The sequence below is a fragment of the Cebus imitator genome, unplaced genomic scaffold (genome assembly GCF_001604975.1).
Source record: "Cebus imitator isolate Cc_AM_T3 unplaced genomic scaffold, Cebus_imitator-1.0 Scaffold154, whole genome shotgun sequence".
Classification (NCBI taxonomy): domain Eukaryota; kingdom Metazoa; phylum Chordata; class Mammalia; order Primates; family Cebidae; genus Cebus; species Cebus imitator.
In genome coordinates, this window is record NW_016107469.1 from 1,966,295 (window position 1) to 1,990,370 (window position 24,076).

The following is a 24,076-nucleotide window of genomic DNA, read 5'->3' on the forward strand; positions in this document are numbered from 1 at the left end:
ATGGGGAGGGGAGCACTACACACTGGGGTCAGCTGGGGGGAAATAGGGGAGGGACGGTGGGGGGTGGGGAGCTAGGGAGAGATAGCAAGGGGAGAAATGCCAGATGTAGGTGATGGGGAGGAGGGCAGCAAATCACACTGCCACGTGTGTACCTATGCAACAATTTTGCATGTTCTTCACATGTACCCCAAAACCTAAAATGCAATAAAATAAATGGGAAAAAAAAGAGGTAAAAAAAATAATAATAACAATAAAAAGCTATATGCATTCCCACTAAAATTGAAAACAAGACAAATATATATCCAGTTATTATGGCGAAACATTATTAAACATGGGCAAGCCAATAATATTAGAAAAAAGAGATAGAAAGAAAGCTTTGAAATATGTTGAAAATACATGATTCTAAGAAAAATGTAGCAAAATAAGTAAAATAAAATAAAAGTATAAATAAATAAATAAATAACTCAACAAGTTGGGAATTTAAAAACTCACTCCTAAGCAACACTTGTGCCAAAAAAGCAATCAAAACCAGACACTATCAAGTCTGGAATTTATTCTGGTGAAATAGTAAAAACAGAAATTTAGCTTCATTTTTCTTCATATGACTATCCAATTTATTCAATACCATTTCCTCAAGAATCCAAAATTTCCAAACCGATTTAAAATGTTGTTTTTATGTCATACTAGATAGAATGGGGAAAATCTTTCTTCAAACCAAAAAACCAGAGGCAACTTAATTGGTGCCGCTGGCTGGATCTTTGCAGCAACAGCTGCCTTGCCCTTAGTGTCAGCAATTTCTTTCCTTCAAATTCACCTTATTAAAATTGAACAAAACAAAACAAAACAAAAATCTTTAAACATGAAGCACAGAAGAAGGGCTTTTGCTTTCCTTACTGAAATCAAGTACGATACCCTCAGAGAGGCTGGTGTTTTGGAAATGATCTGTCATGTCAAATGCTGCGAAGAGCATGAGTAAGATGAGATGAGATGAACCTGGCAGCAGGGAAGTCACTGGTGACCTAAATAACAGCAGTTTCATCTGAGTGACAGGGGTATGAGTTAGAGTAGAGTAGAGTGGGTTAATGAGCAACCCGGAGAAGAAGAAATGATGAGGGCAGACAACTCTCCCATGAACGTTCCATATTCAGGTGAACAGAGAAACGAGTCAATAGCTAAAAGGGAATATGAGGACAAGGAAGAAGATTTTAAGGATGATAAAAGTGGGAATAATCCGGAGGGGAAATTCCTGAAATGCATCTCTACCACTGCTCTGGTAGAGTTTCGATTCTGGCAACAGAAAGGACCCTGATACTAAATAGGTACAAGGAGACACTGCCAGTTTGAGGGCCCTGCTGAGGAACCAGGAAATAACTGCTGACTGGAGTTTGCTCTGATGGTAAATGAGGCAGATGGGGTGGAAAGGCAGCAATGTAAGTGACATGTGCATTAAAAAAATATATATATTCACTTGATAAACCCTCAATGTGTTTAGTAATAAATGACTAGGGAGACACAAATATAATTTGCATCATCTTTATGAGAAAACACTGAATCTGCTCAACTGGAATCAGACTATTGTGTACAGTCTCTAAATCAGTTTTACTAGAATGAGATAATTCCAGTCTTTAATCTCTCCATTATCTTATATTTATGTTTTTCATAAAATAAATGGTTTTAGGACCATGTCATCCCCAATTTCAATTCCTTTTACAATTTCACAACTTTGGGCAAATCCTGAGATACATCTTCAAATATCATAAATGAGAATTTATTATTCTAATCTCCTGAAAAAAAACCTTACTTTTTTCACTTTAGTAAAATAAAATACATACTTACTCGGAATAGTATTTCTTCATTCCACTTTGGATTCAAACTCTAAAAAATAATAAACATAGAATCACATTTTTGTAATGTAAAAATGAAACAAAGTACATTAAAAACTTTTTGAATATTGCTAAGTCTAACCTTTTTAATGGTTTTTGTTTGCACACTTGTAAGAACTCCATTCATTGGGTCATACAATGTCACTCTCACATAAGGATCACTGTTAAAAAAAAAAAAGAAAGAAAAATTTTAATTATTGCTTACCCCAACTGCAGATTACCCAAACTATAAAATTCACAGTTTTCCTTGTTAATTATATCTATAATGATTTCTTACATTTAAAAGTCAGGTAAACAATTAAAGTAATTTCTGTATCTCGTTAAAAGCCTGAAGTACCACGTTAGCGAAAGGCACAATTAGAAAGAAAACCTTTTTAATCACAGGCCTAATGATTATAACCTTTCAATTTTTAAAATTTGTTTGATTTTTTTATTACATTCTTTCTTCTTTTGAGTTAAGATGGTTAATTCAATGATTCTAAGACTGGTTTTGTAAGACTTCAGGTTGTTCTAAGTTATCTCATGGGTGTAAACTTTTCTTATAAATTAAAGGCAAACTGCTTTCACTTAAAAAATGTAACTATGGGCAGAGCACGGTGGTTGATGCCTGTAATACCAGCATTTAGGGAGGCTGAGGCAGGCGGATCACAAGGTCAAGAGATCAAGACCATATGGCCAGCATGGTAAAATCCTGTCTCTACTGAAAGTACAAAAATTAGCTGGGTGTAGTGGCTCTTGCTTGTAGTTCCAGCTACTCAGGAGGCTGAGGCAGGAGAATTGCTTGAACCCGAGAGGTGGAGGCTGCAGTGAGCCAAGATCGCACCACTGTACTCCAGCCTGGCTACAGAGCAAGACTCCTTCCCAAAAAAAACAAAACAAACAAACAAAAAAAATTGTATGTTATATATACCACTTCTACAAGGAGACATGGAGAAAGAAGATCTTGTGATACATAGGTTTGCAAACCACAAGACTTTGAACACTACTTGCCCATGGTTAAATTTCTATTTCCCTTGGGTATCCCAAGTACTTACCATTCTCCACCAAATTCCCTCCAAACTAAGCCAAACTATCCTTTCCCCAACTCCATTTCCTCATACCATGTCACCAGACCACTTCCAACATACTGGTATTTAACAGAACCCATCCCTACCCCTAACCTAGTGAGTCAGGAGTCCTCTGGTTTTCCGTCTAATCCCCCTTGTTCAGTTCTCTCCCACCTCCTCTGGAACCTTGCATCATCTGCTCTCACTGCTCTCCTGAGACCTTTGGCTTTTTCTTTGATCTAGGTTTCTCTAGGCATATAAATGTTTTTAAACTCCTCTTCCCCTTGACTTTCCCTCCCTTCTCAGCAAACGAAAACACATCTTTTTCTTCCATTCTCAGTCAAATCATTTAAGAGAATAATCTGTAATAACAAAAACAAGAACACTTACATAGTACTCTGTGACAGACACTGCCGTAAGCAGGTTTTGTATATTAATTCTTTGAATCCTTATATCCACCTATGAGGTAGGTACTATTCCTTTCTTTATTTCATACAGATAGAGCTAGAAAGCAGACAGCCAGGATTGAAACTCCACCACCTGGCTCCAGAGGCCATACTTTTTTTTTTTTTTTTTTTTTTTGAGACAGCGCCTCACTCCGTAACCCAGGACAGAGTGCAATGGCGTGATCTTGGCTCACGGTAGCTTCCGCCTCCCAGGTTCAAGTTATTCTCCTGCCTCAGCCTCCCAAGTAGCTGGTACAGGTGTGCCCCACCGTACCCAGCTAATTTTTGTATTTTTAGTAGACATGCGGTTTTACCATGTTGGTCAGGCTGGTCTTGAATTCCTGATCTTAGGTGAAGTGCTGGGATTACAGGCGTGAGCCTATACTCTTAACCACTATAGCATACTACCTCCTTTTCTTCATTTCCTTAATTCCAGTTACTCTTCAAAACCCTAAGGTCTGTTTTCTGTCTCTTCCCTTCAGACTCACTCCTCTGAAAAGGCTATTGAAAAGTCACCAATCTTGTTAAAGCAATCAACATTTTCCAGATACTTATTTTTTTTGGCTCTCTTTATGTTATTAGATACTACCGACCATTTTATCTTTGAAACACTCATCTCACTTCACTTCTACGACACATCTCTTCCAGCTCTCCTCACACCACTCTGCTTCTTCAGTGGCTTACTTAGGCTTCTCTTCTACCATTTGCCAGTTAAATACTGATGTTCCCTCAAGTACTGCGCAAGCCCTCTGCTCTCTCTACATTTTCCCTTTCCAATCTTATCCATGTTTTTTTACAACTAACTATATATTATTAAATATAAATATAAAATGTTAATATAATTATATATCTATCCCTAATCTCACCATCCAGCTAGACAAATAGACTTGGATAATCCACAGACACTGTCTCTTCAAGAACTTTGCCCTTTTTTCTCCTTTCTGTTTTTTTTTGTTTTTTGAGATGGAGTTTCACTCTTGTTGCCCTGGCTAGAGTGCAATGGCATAATCTCAGCTCACTACAACCTCTGCCTCCTGGGTTGAAGCGATGCTCCTGCCTCAGCCTCCCGAGTAGCTGGGATTACAGGCATGCGCCAGCAAGCCTGGCTAATTTTGTATTTTTAGGGTTTCTCCGTGCTGGTCAGGGTGGTCTTGAACTCCCAACCTCAGGTGATTTGCCCACCTCGGCTTCCCAAGTAGCTGGGACTAGAGGCACACATCACCATGCCTGACTAATTATGCTTTTTTTTTTTTTTTTGGTAGAAACAGGGTTTCATCATGTTGCCGGAGCTGGTCTTGAACTCATGGGCTCAAGCGATCTGCCTGTCTCAGCCTCCCAAAGTGGTGGGATTACAGGCATCAGCCACTGCACTTGGCAGCTCAACTCTCTTAAATTTTTAATTGTACATACTTAATGTTAACTTTAGGCACAATGTTGTACAGCAGATCTCTAGAGCTTATTCTTCCTGCTTGACTGAAGTTTAATGCCTGTTAATTAGTAGCTTCCATTCCTACTCACTTCTTACCCCAATACACCAACCAGCATTCCCCTCTTTGATTCTATGAATTTGACTATTTTAGACATCTCATACAAATGGAAACACGCAATATTTGTCCTTCTGTGACTGGCTTATTTCGGTTAGCATGTTATCCTAATAGTTAATCTGTACTGTTACATATTGCAGAATTTCCTTCTTTTTAAAGGCTGAATGTTAAACACTGTACGTATATACTACATTTCTTTTCTTTTTTTTTTTTTTAATGTGAGACTGGTAATCTGCCCATGTTGTAACAAGCTTCAAGAGTGGTGCATCTTACACATGCGCACGAACACCCCGTCATGACACTTATAAACTACAAAAGGATCAATACTACATTTTTTTTTTTTGAGACGGGGCTCGCTTTGTCACCCATGCTGGAGTAAGGTGGCACAAACATGGCTCACTGCAGCCTCAATTTCCTGGGCTCAAGTGATCCTCCCACCTCAGCCTCCTGAATAGCCGGGACTGGAGGCATGCATCAGCACACCTAGCTAATTTTAAAAAACATTTTTTTTTTAATTTTAAAGCAATTGCTTGTTCATAAAGGATTTTATTTCCCCTTTGCTTACGAAGCTTAGTTTGGCTGGATATGAAATTCTAGGTTGAAAGTTCTTTTTTTTTAAGGATGTTGAATATTGGCTCCCACTCTCTTCTGGCTTGTAGGGTTTCTGCCAAGAGAACCACTGTGAGTCTGAGTGGGTTCCTTTTGTGGGTAACCTGACTTTTCTCTCTAGTTGCCCTTTAGTATTTTTTCCTTCATTTCAACCCTGGTGAATCTGACAATTATGTGCCTTGGGTTGCTCTTCTTGAGGAACATCATTGTGCTGTTCTCTGTATTTCCTGGACTTGAATGTTGGCCTGCCTTGCTAGGTTGGGGAAGTTCTCCTGGATAATATCCTAAAGAGTGTTTTCCAGCTTGGATTCATTCTCTCCGTCACATTCAGGTACACCTATCAAATATAGATCAGGTCTTTTCACATAATCCCATATTTCTTGGAGGCTTTGTTCATTTCTTTTCACTCTTTTTTCTCTAATCTTTCCTTCTCATTTTATTTCATTGAGTTGATATTCAATCTCTGATATCCTTTCTTCTGCTCAGTCGATTTGGCTACTGAAATTTGTGTATGCTTTGCAAAGTTCTTCTGTTATGTTTTTCAGCACCATCAATTCATTTATATTTTTCTCTAGGCTGTTTATTCTCATCAGCATTTCATCAAACCTTTTTTCAAGGTTCTTAGTTTCTTTGCATTGGGTTAGAATATGTTCTTTTAGCTCAGAGAAGTTTGTTATTACCCACCTTCTGAAGCCTGTTTCTGTCAATTCATCAGACTCATTCTCCATCCAGCTTTGTTCCCTGGCTGGTGAGGAGCTGTGATCCCTTAGAGGAGAGGTGTTCTGGTTTTGGGTGTTTCCATCCTTTTTGTGCTGGTTTCTTCCAGTCTTTATGGATTTCTACCTGTGGTCTTTGTAGTTGGTGACTTTTGTATGGGGTCTTTGAGTGGATATCTTTTTTGATGAAGTTATTTCTGTTTTTTAGTTTTCCTTCTAACAGTCAGCCCCTCTGCTGTAGGACTGCTGGAGGTCCACTCCAGACCCTGCTTGTCTGGGGATTACCTGTGGTGGCTAAAGAACAGTAACGATTGCTGCCGGTTTCTTCTTCTATTATCTTCGTCCCAGAAGGGTACCTGCCAGATGTCAGCATGAACTCTCTTTTACAAGGTGTCTCTTTGGACATAAGGGGGTTAGGGAGCTGCTTGAGGAGACAGTCTGTCCCTTATAGGAGCTCAAGTCCTGAGCTGGGAGCTCCATTGTTCTGCTCAGAGCTGCTGGGCAGGTACGTTTAAGTCTGCTGCAGTGGAACTGATAACCACCTTTCTTCCCAGGTGCTCTTTCCTGGGAAGGTGGGGCTTTATTTATAACTTCCTGACGTGCTGCCACCTTTTTTCAGAGATGCCCTGCCCAGCAAGGAGGTAGTCTAGTCACAGTCTGCCAGCAGAGGTGTTGCTGAGCTGCCGTGGGCTCTGCCCAGCTGCTGTGTGAACTTCCTTGTGGTTTTGTTTACAGAGGTACAGTTAGAACTGCCTCAGTAATGGCAGTCTGCCTCAGTAATGGCAGACTGCCTCAGTAATGGCAGACTGCCTCGGTAGTGGCAGACTACCTCAGTAAAGGTGGATTGCCTCAGTAATGGCAGAATGCCCAGTAATGGTGGGCTGCCTCGGTAATGGCAGACTGCCTCAGTAGTGGTGGACTGCCTTGGTAATGGCTGATGCCCTTCCCCTAATCGAGCTGGACTGGCCTGGGTCCAGCTGCACTTGCTGCAAAACTCTCAATCCAGAGCATTTCAGATTGCTCATCTTTGTTGGGGTGGGACCTGCTAAGCCAGATCTCCTGGCTCCCTGTTTCAGCCCCCTTTTTTTCAGTTGAATGGGCAGCTCTGTTTCCCAGGCATTCCAGGTGCCGGTTAAAACAGCCACCCAGATTTGTGTGAGTTGTTGTGTGGAGACCCACAGTGCCAGCTGAAACAGCCATGCTGGAGACTCATGGCACTTTTCAGCCAGGGAATCTTCTGGTCTGTGGGCAGTAAAAACCATTTGGAAATGCAGTGATCATTCACACTCTGCATTGTTCCCTCTGGGAACTGCACTCCAGAGCTGTTCCTATTCAGCCATCTTGGATCCAGCTTCCTGCATTTTCTCTTTATTGATTTTGGCCCTTATTTTATTATTTCCTCCTTTTACTTAGTTTGGAATTAATTCACTCTTCATTTAATTTATTAAGGTCAGAACTCAAAACATTCATTTATATCTTGCTCCTTTTCTAAGTTAAGCATTTTATAGATATACATCTCCCTCTGAATATACTTTAGCTACATCACACAATTGTGATACTGCTGTATTTTCATTTTCATTCAGTTCAAAATGTTTTCTTCTTTGACATATAGATTATTTAGAAGTGTACTGATTAAATTTCAAATATTTGCAGTTTTTCTAGATCTTAATATTATTGGTTTCCAATTTAATTTCATTGTTCTCAAAGAACATCTTGTATATATTTTAATTTTTTGAAAATTTCTGAGACTTGTCCTACGGACCCACACATGGTCTATGTTGGTGAATGTACCATGTGCATTTCAAAAGAATGTGGTTTATTGTTTTATGGCCCAGAATACTGGGGCAGACAGACACTAGGGTGGCTTCTATTATTCCCACCTCCTAATGTTCATGCTCTTTGTGTTCCTCTCCTCTTAAGCATGGGAAAAATCTGTATATTCTAACCAATAGATTATGGCAAAGGGACAAAAAGTATGTGATTACATTATACATAAGATTGTAACCCATCTTGCTAGGAGACTCTTTTGCTAGCTTTGAAGAAGCAAACTGCCAGCTTGTGAACTGCTGAATGGCAAGGAGCTGAGATGGCCTCCAGCTGACAGTAAGAAATGGAAATGCTCAAACTGGGAACCTGCAAGGAACTGAATGCCACGAGCAACCACATTATCTTGGAAGTGAGTCCTTCCCCAGGCAACTCTCAGATAAGACCACAGCCCTACCAATACCTAATGACAGCTGAAGTGAATTCCTAGCATTTTATATTGCATCAGCACTCAAATGTTAAGTTGGACATTTTTATATCAGAAGCAGGTCTTAGTCACCCTTAGCATCGTTTCCAGTTCTCTATCTCCTCTCATCTCCTCAGTGTGATCAATCCAGATAACTACCTTACACAATTGCCTCCTGGTAATCAACTCCCTAAGGAATAAGTAGATTCAACCCACTTGACTTGCTCTACCAACCCCACAACCCCAAGGACTGAATAAATATGCCACAGTAACCACCTCTCTGTAATGGTTAATACTGAGTGTCAACTGGATTAGACTGAAGGATGCAGAGTATTATTCCTAGGTATGTCTGTGAGGGTGTTGACAAAGGAGATTAACATTTCAATCCGTGGACTGGGAGAGGCAGACTCATCCTCAGTCTGAGTGGGTGCCATCTAATCAGCTGCCAGGGCAGCTAGAATAAAGCAGGCAGAAGAACGTGGAAGGACTTGAGTTGCTAAGTCTTCCGGTCTTCATCTTTCTCCAGTGCTGGATGCTTCCTGCCCTCAAACATCAGAATCCAAGTTCTTCAGGTTTTACATCAGTGATATACCAGGGGCTTTTGTACCTTTGGCTGTAGGGTGAAGGCTGTACTGTTGGCTTCTCTACTTTTGAGGTTTTGGGATTTGGACTGGCTTCCTTGTTCCTCTGGTTGCAGACAGCCTATAGTGGGACTTCACCTTGTGATCATGTGAGTCGATACTCCTTAATAAACTCCCCCTCATATATACATCTATCCTATTAGTTCTGTCCCCCTAGAGAACCCCAATACAGATTTCTCAGACACAGCATGACTCCACGAAGTTTGTGCCTGCTTACTCTAAACCCACCAAACACAACTCCCTGAGGAAAACGTGCTTGGAAAATGCCCTGGCCCCCAATAAAAGCCTCAGCCCACAGGTCCCTTGCACTCTTTCTCCCATCCCCGCTCCTCACTAGTTGAATGTGCATGTCCAGATGGCTCCCCACTTCCTGTCAGTCCTGGGACGCATGCTGCCCTCTTTTTTCTGGCATCTTTAAGTAATAAACTGCTGTTATTTCATGTGTTTTGTTGAGTTACCTCTTGTGTCTCACCTGACTGATAAACTCAACCCTAACTTCTTTGTCAGGATTCTCCTACAGAGTGGCTATCTGCTATTTCAGTAGAAATAAAATGAACACAGGTCAGACAAGAGCCATAAGGGCATCTGCCAGGATATGCAAGTTATATGACAGGAACACCTGGACATGAGTCAGGCACTTAGGCATGAGGGCACCTGCCAGGATAAAGACATACCATGAAAGGCACACTGTAAACATCTACATCCAAATTCATAAAGTCTCATCAGGGCAGGGCTAGAGTTTACAGACACTCTCATGAAAGAGACTTCAAGACCAAATTAGAAAAAAAAATACAACAGCAGCTTTGTAAGACCCTGTAACAGAGGACCCTGTAGGAGAGGAACCAGTTAAACAATGCAAGAACTTCTGAACCACGGAAACCATGAGAAAATAAATGTATGTTCTTTTAAGCAACTATGTTTGTGGTAATATTATTATGCAGCAATAAATGAATACAGCCCATATATGGTCTATGCTGGTGAATGTACCACGTACACTTGATAATAAAGTTGTTAGAAATAGTGTTCTTAGGTAAAAGTTGTTCCTAATATTGTTCAAATGTATGTTTTTGTTGATTTTTTTTATTTAGTTGTTTTATCAACTGCTGAAAGAGAAGTGTTAACGCCTCCAACTATGACTGTGGGATTTTTTAAAATCTCCCCTTTAATTCTGTCAAATTTGGATTCATATTTTTCTAAGTTCTTTTAGCAGGAACACACACATTTATGATTGCTATATATTCCTGATTGAGTTCATTTTTAACATCATGAAATGTTTGAATATTTTTGCGTTGAAATCTGTTTTATCAGATATTAATATATCCACTTCACTCTATTTATGCTCACTGTTTGCATGGCGTATCTTTTTGTGTCCACTTTCGTTCAACTTAGCATGTCTTTATATTTTAAGCGTATCTCGTAGGACAGTACAGTATATAGTTGGGTCTTTCAAAAAAAATTTATCCTAACAATTCCCACCTCCTATTTATTTTAATCCATTAATGTTTCATGTAATTATTGATATAACTGGATTTAGATTTACCAGGTTTATTGTTTATTTTCCATGGCCCTGCCCTTTCCTTTTTTTTTTTTTTTTTATTTGTTTTTTTTATTCTTTCTTTTTTCTCGACTTAGAATGGAGCTAGTCAACCACGCTGGAGTGCAGTGGCATGATGTTGGCTTACTGCAGCCTCCACCTCCTGGGTTCAAGTGAGTCTCCTGCCTCGGCCTCCCAAGTAGCTGGGATTACAGGTGCCTGCCATCAAGCCCAGCTAATTTTTGCATTTTTAGTACAGATGGGGTTTCACAAAGTTGGCCAGACCACTCTTGAACTCCTGACCTCAAGTAATCGCCTGCTTTTGCCTCCCAAAGTGCTGAGATTATAGGTGTGAACCACTGCACCGAGCCTCTTTTACTTTTTTTGATCATTTGTTCCTCCTTTTCTGGCTTTTTTTTTCTTTAATGGAGTTTTGCTCTTTTGCCCAGGCTACAGTGCAATGGTGTGATCTTGGCTCAATGCAACCTCTGCCTCCCGGGTTCAAGTGATTCTCCTGCCTCAGCCTCCTGAGAGGCTGGGATTACAGGCATGAGCCACCATACTTGGCTAATTTTGAATTTTTAGTATAGATGGGGTTTCACTATGTTGGCCAGGCTGGTCTCAAACTCCTGACCTCAGGTGATCCATCTGCCTCAGACTCCCAAAGTGCTGGGATTACAGGTATGAGCCATCAGGCCTGGCCTCTTTAACTTTTTTTGATCATTTTTTCCTCCTTTTCTGTTTTTTTTTAAAGTTTTAAATTTTTTTTTTTTTTTTTTTTGACAAGGTCTCACTCTGTCACCTAGGCTGGAATTCAATGGCATAATCACAGCTCATTGCAGCCTTGATTTCCTGGGCTCAAGTGATCCTCCACCTCAGTGTCCTATGTAGCTGGGACTACAGGTGCATACAACCACACCTGGCTAATTTTTTGACTTTTTGTAGAGATGGGGTCCCACTTTATTGCCCAGGCTGGTCTTGAACCCCTGGGCTCAAGTTCCTGACTTTTTAATTTAGTTTTTCAAGAATTTCATTTTAAAATCTACTGTTTTTTTTTTATCTGTAATTCTTTGCATTTTTTATTGGTTTCTCTGGATATTACAATATACATCATTAATTTTTTATTCCACTTATACTTAGTATTGTACCATTCTACTAAATAGGTCCATAACTCATACTGTCTCCATCCTTTATGTTATAGTTGTTATATGTATTCCATTAACATACAACATAAATCTTACAAAACAATGTTGTTAGCTGGGATTTCAACAGGCATATGTCTTATTTTAAAAAGGTATGATGATAAAAGCAAAACGTGTTTTGCATATTCCCAGATATTTACTATTTTTGATGTTCTTCATTCCTGAGGACCTGAGTGTCCATCTGGTTTCAATTTTCTTCAGATGAAAGAACTTTAAGATATCTTACAAAGAAGGTCTGCCAACAATGAATTCTCTAGTTGTCTTTTTTTAGAAAATGTCATTTTTTCATCTTCCTTAAAAAAATATTTTCACTGAATATAAAATTACAGATTGACGGTTACTATTTTATTGTCCCATTTTTTCCTGACTCCATAGTTTTGGGTAAGAAGTCAGTAATTAATTGAATTGCAGTTCCCCCATGTGGAAAGTGTCATATTTTCCTCTTTTGTCAAGATTTTTCTCTTTATTCTTGGCTTTCAACAGTTTGACTATTATGTACCTCATTGTGTTCCTAGCATTTATCCTGCTTGGTGTTTTTTAATACTATATGAATTTAATCAAATTTGGAAAAAAAAAAACAAAACTTGGCCGTTTTTTTCCTCAAAATATATTTTGCCTTCTTCTTTCCCTCCCCTTTCTGACTGTATGATATTATCTAATGATACCAGTGTTAGACTGTTAGATATTATCTAACAAATCCCCAAGGCTCTCTTCTTTTGTTTGTGTTTTCTTTTCTTTACCTCCAATCTTCGTCTTCCTCCTCTCTCTCATCTTCTAGCTAGGTAACAATTTCTACTGATTTATCTTTAAGTTCAGTTTTAATCTTTCCTCTTCTCCATTTGGCTGATAAATCCACCCAACAATTTTAACTTCAAACGCTGTATGTTTCAATTCTAGAATTTTCATTTTTTTTTATAGTTTCCATTTCATTTCCTATTTTTTTTAAATTTATTGTAGGCATATTTTATTTTCTCTACTGAAAAATGACTTCTATATTCCTGGTTCTTTTTAGATAAGTAATTTTGCATTATATCCTGGAAATACATTATAAATGTTAAGTTTTGGAGACTGAATTTTGCTGTTTGTGTGTGTGTGTGTGTGTATGTGTGTGTGTGTGTGTTTGCCTCTTTTATCATTGCAATGGTTTGGCTATTTGTACCCTCCAAAGTGCAATTTGAATTTTGATTCCCAATGTGGTAATACTGAAAGATGGGTCTTGGTTGGAGCAATCTGGGTCATGGGAGCAAATCCCTCCTGAATAGGTTAATGAACTTCCTTGGGAGTGAGTGAGTTCTCATTCTATTTGTTCCTCTCTATTTGTCAAAAAGAGGCTGGCACACCTTCCCCTTACTTCCTCTCTTGCCATGTGATTTCTTTGCGTACACAAGGTCCCCTTCCCCTTTCTGCCATGATTTTAAGCAGCCTGAGGCCCTCACTAGATGCAAAACCCCAATCTTAAACTTTCCACTTATCAAATCAACCTCTTTTCTTTACAAACTACACGGTCTTAGGAATTCTGTTACAGCAACGCTAAACAGATTAAGACAATCATGCTATCAATTATCTTGTTTGGACAAGAGCCACAAATCCTGTTTTTGTTTGTTTTTTGAGACAGGGTCTCACTTTGTCACCCATACTAGAGGACAGTGGCACAATCTTGGCTCACTGCAGCCTCAACTACCCAGGCTCAAGCAATCTTCCTCAGTCCTCCAAGTAGCAGGAAGTACAGGTATACGCCACCATGCCCAGCTGACTTTTTTATTTTTTGTAGGGATGGAGTTTCATCATATTTTCCAGGCTGGTCTCAAACTCCTGAGCTCAAGCAATCCATCTGCCTCAGTCTTCCAAATCCCGTTTCTTAGGCTTTGTTCAGAGCTTTTGCCTTCAGCTGAGTTGCTGTACTCTTCAGCTCTCTCCCTTCCAGAATCCTTACCATTGCCATGCTTTCTTCAGATTCAGAGATTCAGCAAATCACCAATTGGAAATACTATTATTCTACTTTCCACAACAATTTGCTAATACTATTTGATATTTATTTATTTATTTTCTTGAGATGGAGGCTCATTCTGTTGTCCAGGCTGGAGTGCAGTGGCACGATCTCGGCTCAGTGCAACCTCCGCCTCCTGGGTTCAAGTGATCTCTGGCTAATTTTTGTATTTTTAGTAGAGACAGGGTTTCACCATGTTGGCCAGGCTGGTCTGGAACTCCTGACCTCGAGTGACCCACCTCCTTCAGCCTCCCAAAGTGCTAGGATTACAGGCGTGAGACACTACACTCAGCCCTATTTGATTTTTAATTGAAACAAAGTTTGGATTCTGCTACTTTCCCAGGCCATGAAGACTACAATTTTTCCACGTTCTGATTCTACCTGCCCTCAGACCGATTTATAGTATCAGGAACTCAGTACCATTCCCTTCTTCCAAACACAAACTTCCCACCAGAATCTGCCTGCTCTGTTCGCTTTCCACTGCCTTCAGGTTGCTGCTTTTTGTACTAAGTCCAGAGTTTCTGGTTGTCATCTGCTAAAGAATTAGTCTGTTAGAATTTTACAAATTTCCAGAAGCAGAGTTCAATAATGTATTCTATAATAATTGCTATCATTTGTACTTCTGCCTAATTTCACAAATTTAGTAATTCGGACACCAAGAGATTTAATAAACCACCAATTGGAAATATTATTGTATATTTTCCACAGCAATTTACTAATACTATTTGATTTTTAACTAAAGTTTAGAAAAAATTAATTAACAAATGCAAAGTTTTAAAATTATAGGCCACACTGATATACTTACCTAGCTCCCAATATATCCTTCTTGGCAAGGCCTATTCCAGCTATAACTTTTACTCTCACAATTCGTGAATTTTCCTAAAATACAAAAATTTAGATTTAATTTTTATGTACTTATAAGTTAACTAAGACACAATCTTCTAAAAATATTTATCAAATAAAGTAATTAGGATATTAAAATTAATTGAAGAATTTTTCAATAATTAATTTGGTTAAAAGTTACATAGGAAAAAAGAAAATTATTTGTAGATGACCTGATTATTTACAAAGATAAGCAAAAACTTGAGTCAAATTATTACACTGAATAAGAATTTATCACTGTGTCCAAGAAAATCCAAAGCCAAAGTATTGCAACTAATATGAATTTCTAATTATTGTTATATACATACACAAAAGTGAAATTTCATCATCATTTGGTTTTTGGGGTTTTTTATGTTTTTTTTTTTGAGACAGAGTCTCACTCTGTTGCCCAGGCTGAAGTGCACTGGCGTGATCTTGGCTCACTACAAACTCTGCCTCCTGGGTTCAAGTGATTCTCATGCCTCAAACTCCCAAGTAGCTGGAATTACAGGCATGCACCACCATGCCTGGCTAATTTATCTATTTTTAGTAGAGACGGACTTTCACCATTGGCCGAGCTGGTCTTGAACTCCGGTCCTCAGGTAATCTGCCTGCTTCAGCCTCCCAAAGTGTTGGGATTACAGGCATGAGACACTGCACCCAGCCCACAATTATTTGTAATAACTACTTAGAAAAGGTTATTTAAAAAATCCCATTCAACAGACAACAGAGTATACAACAATGTGTGGATATTGTAATGTATCAAATATTAAACATCTTTGGTATGATGGCATGGAGGTTTTATAAAGAGGGTCTTAGATTTAAGAGATACAGACTGAAGTGTTTAGGGATAAAGTAGCATAAAGTTTGCAACTTACTTTCAAATAACTTAGCAAGTAAAAAATTGAACATGACCATGCTGTGTCTACGTGTGTGTAAATACAAATAAAGAAGAATAAGCAAAATGCTACCAATTTGTGGATTTAGTTCTTGAGTATTCAGGTGTATACTGTACTACTTATACTATTATTTTAACTGTTCTGTATATTTAAAATTGTTCAATATAAAAAGGTAAGAAAAAATTATAAAACATTATGCATACTTTTTTAAAAAATTCACATTACAAAACTGTTAGAACAGAAATAAAATAAGAAATATAAAAACCTTCACAGATAACATTATAAAATATTGCCAGGCATGGTGGCACACACCTATAATCACAGCACTTTGGGAGGCCAAGGTGAGAGACTCACTTGAGCCCAGAAGTTTGAGACCAGCCTGGGCAATATAACAAGACCCCATCCCTCCAAAAAATTAAGCCAGCCATGGTGACTTCTGTCTGTAATCTCAGCTACTAGGGAAGTTGAGGCAGGAGGATTGCCTGAGCCTAGGAGTTTGAGTTTATAGTGAGCTATGAATACCACTGCACTCCAGCATGGGTGACTGAGCAAGATCCTATAAAAAAATTTATAAAATACTGAAGAACATAAACAAGACTTCAATAAATGGAGAAATCCACTGTGTTTATGTGTGAAAATATTTAATATTATATTTTTTCTCCAAAGTAATCTATAAATTTAATACAATTCCAACTGCCTCTTCAAATTTTTTCATGGATATTTACAAATAATTCCAAAATTCATACGGAAGAGTAAAAATGAGTAAAGAAGTAAATGATAATGTTCAATCACTCTCTTATACTAAAACATAAAACCAAATTCCATATAAAGTCTAAAAGTAAAAGCTTTTTAAAACATTCATTTAAAATTTTAGAGTAGTTCTATATCATTTGAAACAATTAAAAAAATACAAACACTAACAGCAAAAATTATTAAATTCCACAATAATAAAATCATATACCTTTAGTATGAGAAAAAAATATCATGTGCAAAATGAAAAAGATAAGGGGATATTTTAGATACTTCTTCGTGTAGACATATCTAAAATATATACATGATAGAAGTATCTAAAATATATATCATTGAGACAAATGATAATTACTCAGAATATGTGAAGAACTCCTAAAAATCCATATGTAAAATACAATTAACCAAGTATAATATATCACATAGAATGGCTAAGAAATATATGAAAAGATAATCTCACCAGTCAGCTGAAAGAACTTTAATGTACTGTTGGTGGGAGTATAAATTGATGGATCATTCTAAAGAGATGTTTGACATGCTTACTAAAGTTCTAAAACAAAAACCCAGGAGCTCCATTTTTAGATGTTTCCCTAGATAAATGTACATCTACGTACACAAGGACTTAAGTACAACGGTATTTACAGGAGCATTACTTAAGATCGACAAATGTGGAAAAGGAGGCGGAGCAAGATGGCCCATTCAAACCCTCTAGCGACAGTCTCCACCAAGGAACATCAAATTGAACAACTTTTCAAACAAGAAAGCACCTTCGTAAGAACCAAAAAATCAAGTGACTGATCACAGTACCTAGTTTTAACATCATATCAAGGAAAGAGGCACTGAAGAGGGTAAGAAAGACAGTCTTGAACAGCCTACACCACCCCTCCCACATACCCTGGCAGTGCAGTGGCAGCTAAGAGACAATCTATGCCTTTGGGGGAGGAAGAGCAAAATGAATGTGGGACTTTGCATTGGAACTCAGTGCTGCCCTGTCACAGTGGAAGGCAACACAGTGCAGAAGTCAGCCGGCACCCATGGAAGTAGAATTTAGACCAACCTCAGCAAGAGGGGAATCATCCATCCCAGTAGTTTGAGGCTGAGTTTGGGCAAGCCTTGTCCCTCTACGCTAAAGCATTCTGAGATCCTAAATAAACTTAAAAGGCAGTCTAGACCATAAGCACTGCAGTCCCTGAGCAAGTCCTGGTACTGTGCTGGGCTTGGAGCCAGTAGACTTGGGATGCACATGAACCAGTGAGACACCAGTCAGGATGGCCAAGGGTATGCTTGTATCACTCCTCCTCCAACTTCAGACAGTTCAGTTCATAGCTCTAGAAGGAGAGAGAAGAATAGAGGAGACTATGTTCTGCAACTTGGATACCAGCACAGCCACAACAAAATAAAGCAGCAACCAGAGTCCTGATCCCCCATTCTAGGTTCTAGCTCCCAGACATTTCTAGACCCATCCTGGGCCAGAGGGGAATCCACCACCCTGAAGGAATGGACCTAGTCCTAGCAGATTTCACTACCTGCTGACTAAAGAGCTCTTGAGCCTTGGATAAAAATCAGGGGTAGCCAGGCAGCAGTTGCCACAGGCCTTGGGCAAGACTCAGTATTATGCTGGCTTTGGGTGTGATCCAACACATTCCCAGGTGTGATGGCCACAGGGAAAGACTCTTGCTTGAGGAACGGAGAGGGAAAAGTAAAAAAACCATTGTCTTGCAACTTGGGTACCAGCTCAGCCACAGTAAAATAAAGAACCAATCAGACTGGCCTTAGCTCCAAGAGGGCATTTCTAGACCCACTCTGGGCCAGAAGGAAGCCCACTGTCCTAAAGGGAGAGACCCAGGCCTGGGAGGACTCACCACCTACTGATTAAAGAGACCTTGGACCCTTAATAAATATCAGCAGTAGCCAGACTGTAGTGGCCAGTGGTCTGCGGCAGTGGTAGCCATGGGCAGACTCTGCTTGAGGAAATCAAAGGGAACAGCAAAAAGGACTTTGTCTTGCAACCTGGTTACCATGACAGCCCCAGTAAAGTAAGCACCAAGCAGATTCCTAAAGTGCCTAATCCCAGGCCCCAATTCCTTGACATCATTTCTAGACCCACCCTGCGCCAGAAGGGAATCTACTGCACTGAAGGGAAAGACCTGGTCCTGGCAAATTCATCTCCCGCTGACTGAAGAGCCCTTGGGTATTAAACAAACACAAGCAATAGCCAGGAAACAGTTACCACAAGCCTTGAGCAAGATCCAGTACTGTGTTGGCTGCAGGTGTGACCCAACACCGTCCCAGTGGTGGTGCCCACAAGGGTCCTTGTATCACCCTTCTGCCAACTTCAAGCAGCTCAGAACACAGAGTGAGACAGACTCACTCCATTTCTTTGGGGGAGAGTAGGGGAAGAGAACAAGAGTCTCTGCCTGGTAATCCAGGAAATTCTCCCAGATCTTACCCAAGACCAGCAAGGTGGTACCTCTATGAGACTATAAGAGTCATAACATTACTGGGATTGGGGTGCCCACTAATATGTTCATATATGGCTTCAGTGACCAAAGACTTGGATCACATTAAATTCCCTTTGAATTCTTGGAAAGCCTTCTCAAGAAGGATGGGTACAAATCAGCCCAGACTGAAGATTAGAATAAATGCCTAATTCTTTAATGTTCATACATTAAGGAACACCCACAAGCATCAACATCATCCAGGAAAACAGGATCTCACCAAACCAACTGAATAGGGCACCAGTGACCAATTCCAGAGGGACACAGATATGTGAACTGTCAGAGAATTCAAAATAGCTGTTTTGAGGAAGCTCAATGAAATACAACACAACACAAAGAAGGATCTCAGAATCCTATCAGATAAATTTTACAAAGAGATTGAAAATCTCTTTGATTCTCATAAAGAATCATGCAGAATTCTGGAGTTGAAAAAATTAAATGACAAACTGAAGAATGCATCAGAATCTCTTGATGGCAGAACTGATCAAGAGGAAGAAAGAATTAGCAAGTCTGAAGACAGATTATTTGAAAATACACCGTCAGAGGAGTAAAAATAAAAGAAGAATAAAGTAACAAAGCATGCCGGAGGAGGATCCAAGATGGCCGATTAGGAGCAGCTCAGGATTGCAGCTCCCAGTGAAAGTGCAGAGGGTGAGTGGACACCCCATTTCCAGATGGATTTTTATTGCCCACAGACCAGGAGATTCCCAGGTGGAGGAGCCCCACGGGTCGCCAGTGCGGCTGGTTTGGCCGGTGCGGCTGCTTTGCTGGCACCCCAGGGCAGGTGTACAAAATACATGGGTCCAGGCACCATTTTAGCTGGCGATTGGAGCTCTGGGAAGGCAGAGTCACCCATTCATCTGATTAAAAAGGGGACTGAAATACGGAGCCAGGCCAGGAGATTCCCAGGCAAAAAACTCCGCAAATCTCTGCGCTGCTGTTTCAGCCGGCGCAGCAGGTTGCCGCACGGGAAATCACACAGATCCCGGTGCCTTTTGAAAGGCGACTGGAACACCTGGGAGAGAGTCAACCGTTCAACTAAAAATAAAAGCTCTGAGGCAGGGAGCCAGGCGATCAGGCACGGTTGGTCCCACCCCCACAAAAAAACAGCAATTGGAAATGCTCTGGGTTGAGAGTTTCACAGCAAGCACAGATGAACCCGGGAAGGGCCAGCTCTGTGGGGGAGGGGCGTCCGCCATTGCCAAGGCACTCCACCACTACGGAGGTAGTTTGCCATTGCTGAGGCAGCCCGCGTTGCCGAGGCAGCCCTCCATTACAGAGAGAGTCCGCTATTACAGAGGTGGGCCGCCACTGCCGAGGCAGTTCTAACTACACCCATATAAACAGGACTGCAGGGAAGTTCACATGGCAGCCGGGTGGAGCCCACAACATCTCAGCAAAGCCTCTGCAGGCAAACAGTGACTAGGCTGCCTCCTTGCTGGGCACGGCAGTCCAGATACAAAGGCAGCAGCACAACGGAAACTCATAAATAAAGCCCTAACTAGCTGGGACAGAGCACCTGGGGGAAAAAAAAGGGAGTTTATGAGTTCTGCTGCAGCAGACCTAAACGTACCTGCCCAGCAGCTCTAAATAAACAACGGAAATCACAGCTCAGCACCTGAACTCTTATAAAGGACAGACTGTCTCCTCAAGCAGCTCCCTGACCCCCGTATATCCAAAGAGTCACCTCATAAAGGAGAGCTCAGACTGACATTTGGTGGGTATCCTTCTGAAACAAAGATAGCAGAAGAAGAAACTGGCAGCAACCCTTACTGTTCTGCAGCTGCTGCAGGTGATCCCCAGGCAAGCAGGGCCTGGAATGGACCTCGGAGTCCTACAGCAGAGGGGCCAGACTGTTAGAAGGAAAACTAAGAAACAGAAGGAAATAACTTCATCATCAACAAACTGGATGTCCACTCAGTGACCCAATCTGAAAGTCAACAACTTGAAAGACGACAGGTGGAAAAATCCACAAAGATGGGAAGAAACAAGCACAAAAAGGATGAAAGCACCTGAAACCAAAATGCCTCTCCTCCTACAAGGGATCACAACTCTTCACCAGCAAGGGAACAAGGCTGGATGGAGAATGTGTGATGAATTGACAGAATCAGGCTTCAGAAGGCAGGTAATAAGAAACTCCATGAGCTAAAAGAACATGTTTTAACCCAATGCAAAGAAACTAAGAACCTTGAAAAAAGATTTGATGAAATGCTAAGGAGAATAGACAACTTATAGAGGAATATAAGTGAACTGATGGAGCTGAAAAACACAATATGAGAACTTTGCAAAGCATGCACAAGTTTCAACAGCCGCATTGACAAAGCAGAAAAAAGGATATCAAAGGTCGAAGATCAACTCAATGAAATAAAACAAGAAGGCAAGATTAGAGAAAAAAGTGTAAAAAGGAATGAACAAAGTCTCCAAGAAATATGGGACTATGTGAAAAGACCTAATCTATGTTTGATAGGTGTACCTGAATGTGACAGAGAGAATGAATCCCAAGCTGGAAAATACTCTTCAGGATATCATCCAGGAAAAATTCCCCAACCTAGCAAGGCAGGCCAATATTCAAGTCCAGGAAATACAGAGAACACCATAAAGATATTCCTCAAGAAGAGCAACCTCAAGGCACATAATCGTCAGATTCACCAGGGTTGAAATGAAGGAGAAAATGCTAAGGGCAGCCAGAGAGAAAGGTTGTATTACCCACAAAGGGAAGCCCATCAGACTCACAGCAGATCTCTCAGCAGAAACTCTACAAGCCAGAAGAGAGTGGGGGCCAATGTTCAGCATCCTTAAAGAAAAGAACTTTCAACCCAGAATTTCATTTCCAGCCAAACTAAGCTTCATAAGTGAAGGAAAAATAAAATCCTTTGCAAACAAGCAAATACTGAGAGATTTCATCACCACCAGGCCTGCTTTACAAGAGCTCCTGAAAGAGGCACTAAACATAGAAAGAAACAACCAGTACCAGCCACTCCAAAAACATAGCAAATCGTAAACAGCATCAACACAATGAAGAAACTGCATCAACTAACGGGCAAAACAGCCAGCTAGCATCAAAATGGCAGGATCAAATTCACACATAACAATATTAACCCTAAATGTAAATAGACTAAATGCCCCAATCAAAAGACACAGACTGGCAAATTGGATAAAAAGCCAAAACCCATCAGTGTGCTGTATCCAGGAAACCCATCTCACATGCAAGGATACACAAAGGCTCAAAATAAAGGGATGGAGGAAGATTTACCAAGCAAATGGAGACAAAAAAAAAGCAGGAGTTGTAATTCTCATCTCTGATAAAATAGACTTTAAACCAACAAAGATCAAAAGAGACAAAGAGGGACATTATATAATGGTAAAAGGATCAATGCAACAAGAGCTAACGATCCTAAATATATACGCACCCAATACGGGAGCACCCAGATACATAAGGCAAGTTCTTAATGACTTACGAAGAGACTTAGACTCCCACACAATAATAGTGGGAGACTTTAACACCCCATTGTCAATATTAGACAGATCAACCACACAGAAAATTAACAAGGATATCCAAGACTTGAACTCAGACTTGGATCAGGCAAACCTAATAGATATTTACAGAATTCTCCACCCCAAATCCACAGAATATACATTCTTCTCAGCACCACATCGCACCTACTCTAAAATTGACCACATAATTGGAAGTAAATCACTCCTCAGCAAATGCAAAAGAATGGAAATCATAACAAACAGTCTCTCAGACCACAGTGCAATCAAATTAGAACTCAGAATTCAGAAACTAACTCAGAACCACACAGCTTCATGGAAACTGAACAACTGGCTCTTGAACGTTGACTGCACAAACAACGAAATGAAGGCAGATATAAAGATGTTCTTCAAAACCAATGAGAACGAAGACACAACATACCAGAATCTCTGGGACACATTTAAAGGAGTGTATAGAGAAAAATATATAGCAATAAATGCTCACATGAGAAGCAAGGAGAGATTTAAAATCGACACCCTATCTCAAAATTGAAAGAGCTAGAGAAGGAAGATCAAAGAAACTCAAAACCTAGCAGAAGACAAGAAATAACTAAGATCAGAGCAGAACTGAAGAAGATAGAGACACAAAAAAACGTTCAAAAAATCAATAAATCCAGGAGCTGGTTTTTCGAAAAGGTCAACAAAATAGACCACTAGCCAGGTTAATGAAAAAAGAAAAGAGAGAATAATCAAATAGATGCAATAAAAAATGATAAAGGAGATATCACCACAGATTCAACAGAAATTCAAACCATCATCAGATATTATTACAAACAACTCTATGCACATAAACTAGTAAACACGGAAGAAATGGATGAATTCCTAGACACTTGCATCCTCCCAAGCCTAAACCAGGAAGAAGTCGAAACCGTGAATAGACCAATAACAAGTTCTGAAGTTGAGGCAGGAATTAAGAAACTAGCACCCAAAAAAAGCCCAGATCCAGATGGGTTCACAGCTGAATTCTACCAGACATATGAAGAGAAGCTGGTACCATTCCTTCTGAAACTATTCTAAATAATCCAAAAAGGGGGAATCCTTCCCAAATCATTTTATGAGACCAACATCATCCTGATACCAAAACCCGGCAGAGACTCAGCAAGAAAAAAAAACTTCAGGCCAATATCCATGATGAACACAGATGCAAAAATCTTCAATAAAATACTGGCAAGCCAATTGCAATAGCACATCAAAAAGCTTCTCCACCATGATCAAGTAGGATTCATCCCAGTGATGCAAGGGTGGTTCAACATATGCAAGTCTATAAATGTAATTCACCACATAAATAGAACCAAAGACAAAAACCACATGATTATCTCAATTGATGCAGAGAAGGCCTTTGACAAAATTCAACAGCCCTTTATGCTAAAAAACCATCAATAAACTGGGTATTGACAGAACGTATCTCAAAATAATAAAAGCTATTTATGACAAACCAACAGCCAATATCATACTGAATGGGCAAAAACTGGAAGCATTCCTTTGAAATTTGGCACTAGACAAGGATGCCCTCTCTCACTACTCCTATTCAACATAGTACTGGAAGTTCTAGCCAGAGCAATGAGCCAAGAAAAAGAAATAATGGTTATTCAAATAGGAAAGGAGGAAGTCAAATTGTCTCTATTTGCAGACGACATGATTGTATATCTAGAAGACCCCATCGTCTCAGCCCAAAATCTCCTGAAACTGATAAGCAACTTCA

At 39.9% G+C, this 24,076-nt stretch overlaps 1 protein-coding gene and 1 non-coding gene across 2 annotated transcripts in view; both read right to left on the reverse strand.

Annotated features, from left to right (window-relative positions):
• The window catches only part of NEDD4 (NEDD4 E3 ubiquitin protein ligase), a 176,392-nt gene that overhangs the window by 129,603 nt on the left and 22,713 nt on the right, over window positions 1-24,076 (reverse strand). Inside the window, exons 2-4 of the mRNA XM_017543382.2 lie at window positions 14,644-14,717; window positions 1,966-2,044; window positions 1,837-1,875 (exon numbers count right to left, since the gene is read on the reverse strand). Of these exons, the coding sequence (XP_017398871.1) occupies window positions 1,837-1,875; window positions 1,966-2,044; window positions 14,644-14,717 (192 nt within the window). The remainder of the gene's footprint in view (window positions 1-1,836; window positions 1,876-1,965; window positions 2,045-14,643; window positions 14,718-24,076) is intronic.
• Window positions 5,137-5,240, reverse strand: LOC119473393. Its single transcript, XR_005202595.1, has one exon. It is a non-coding gene; the product is annotated as a small nucleolar RNA U13 (small nucleolar RNA).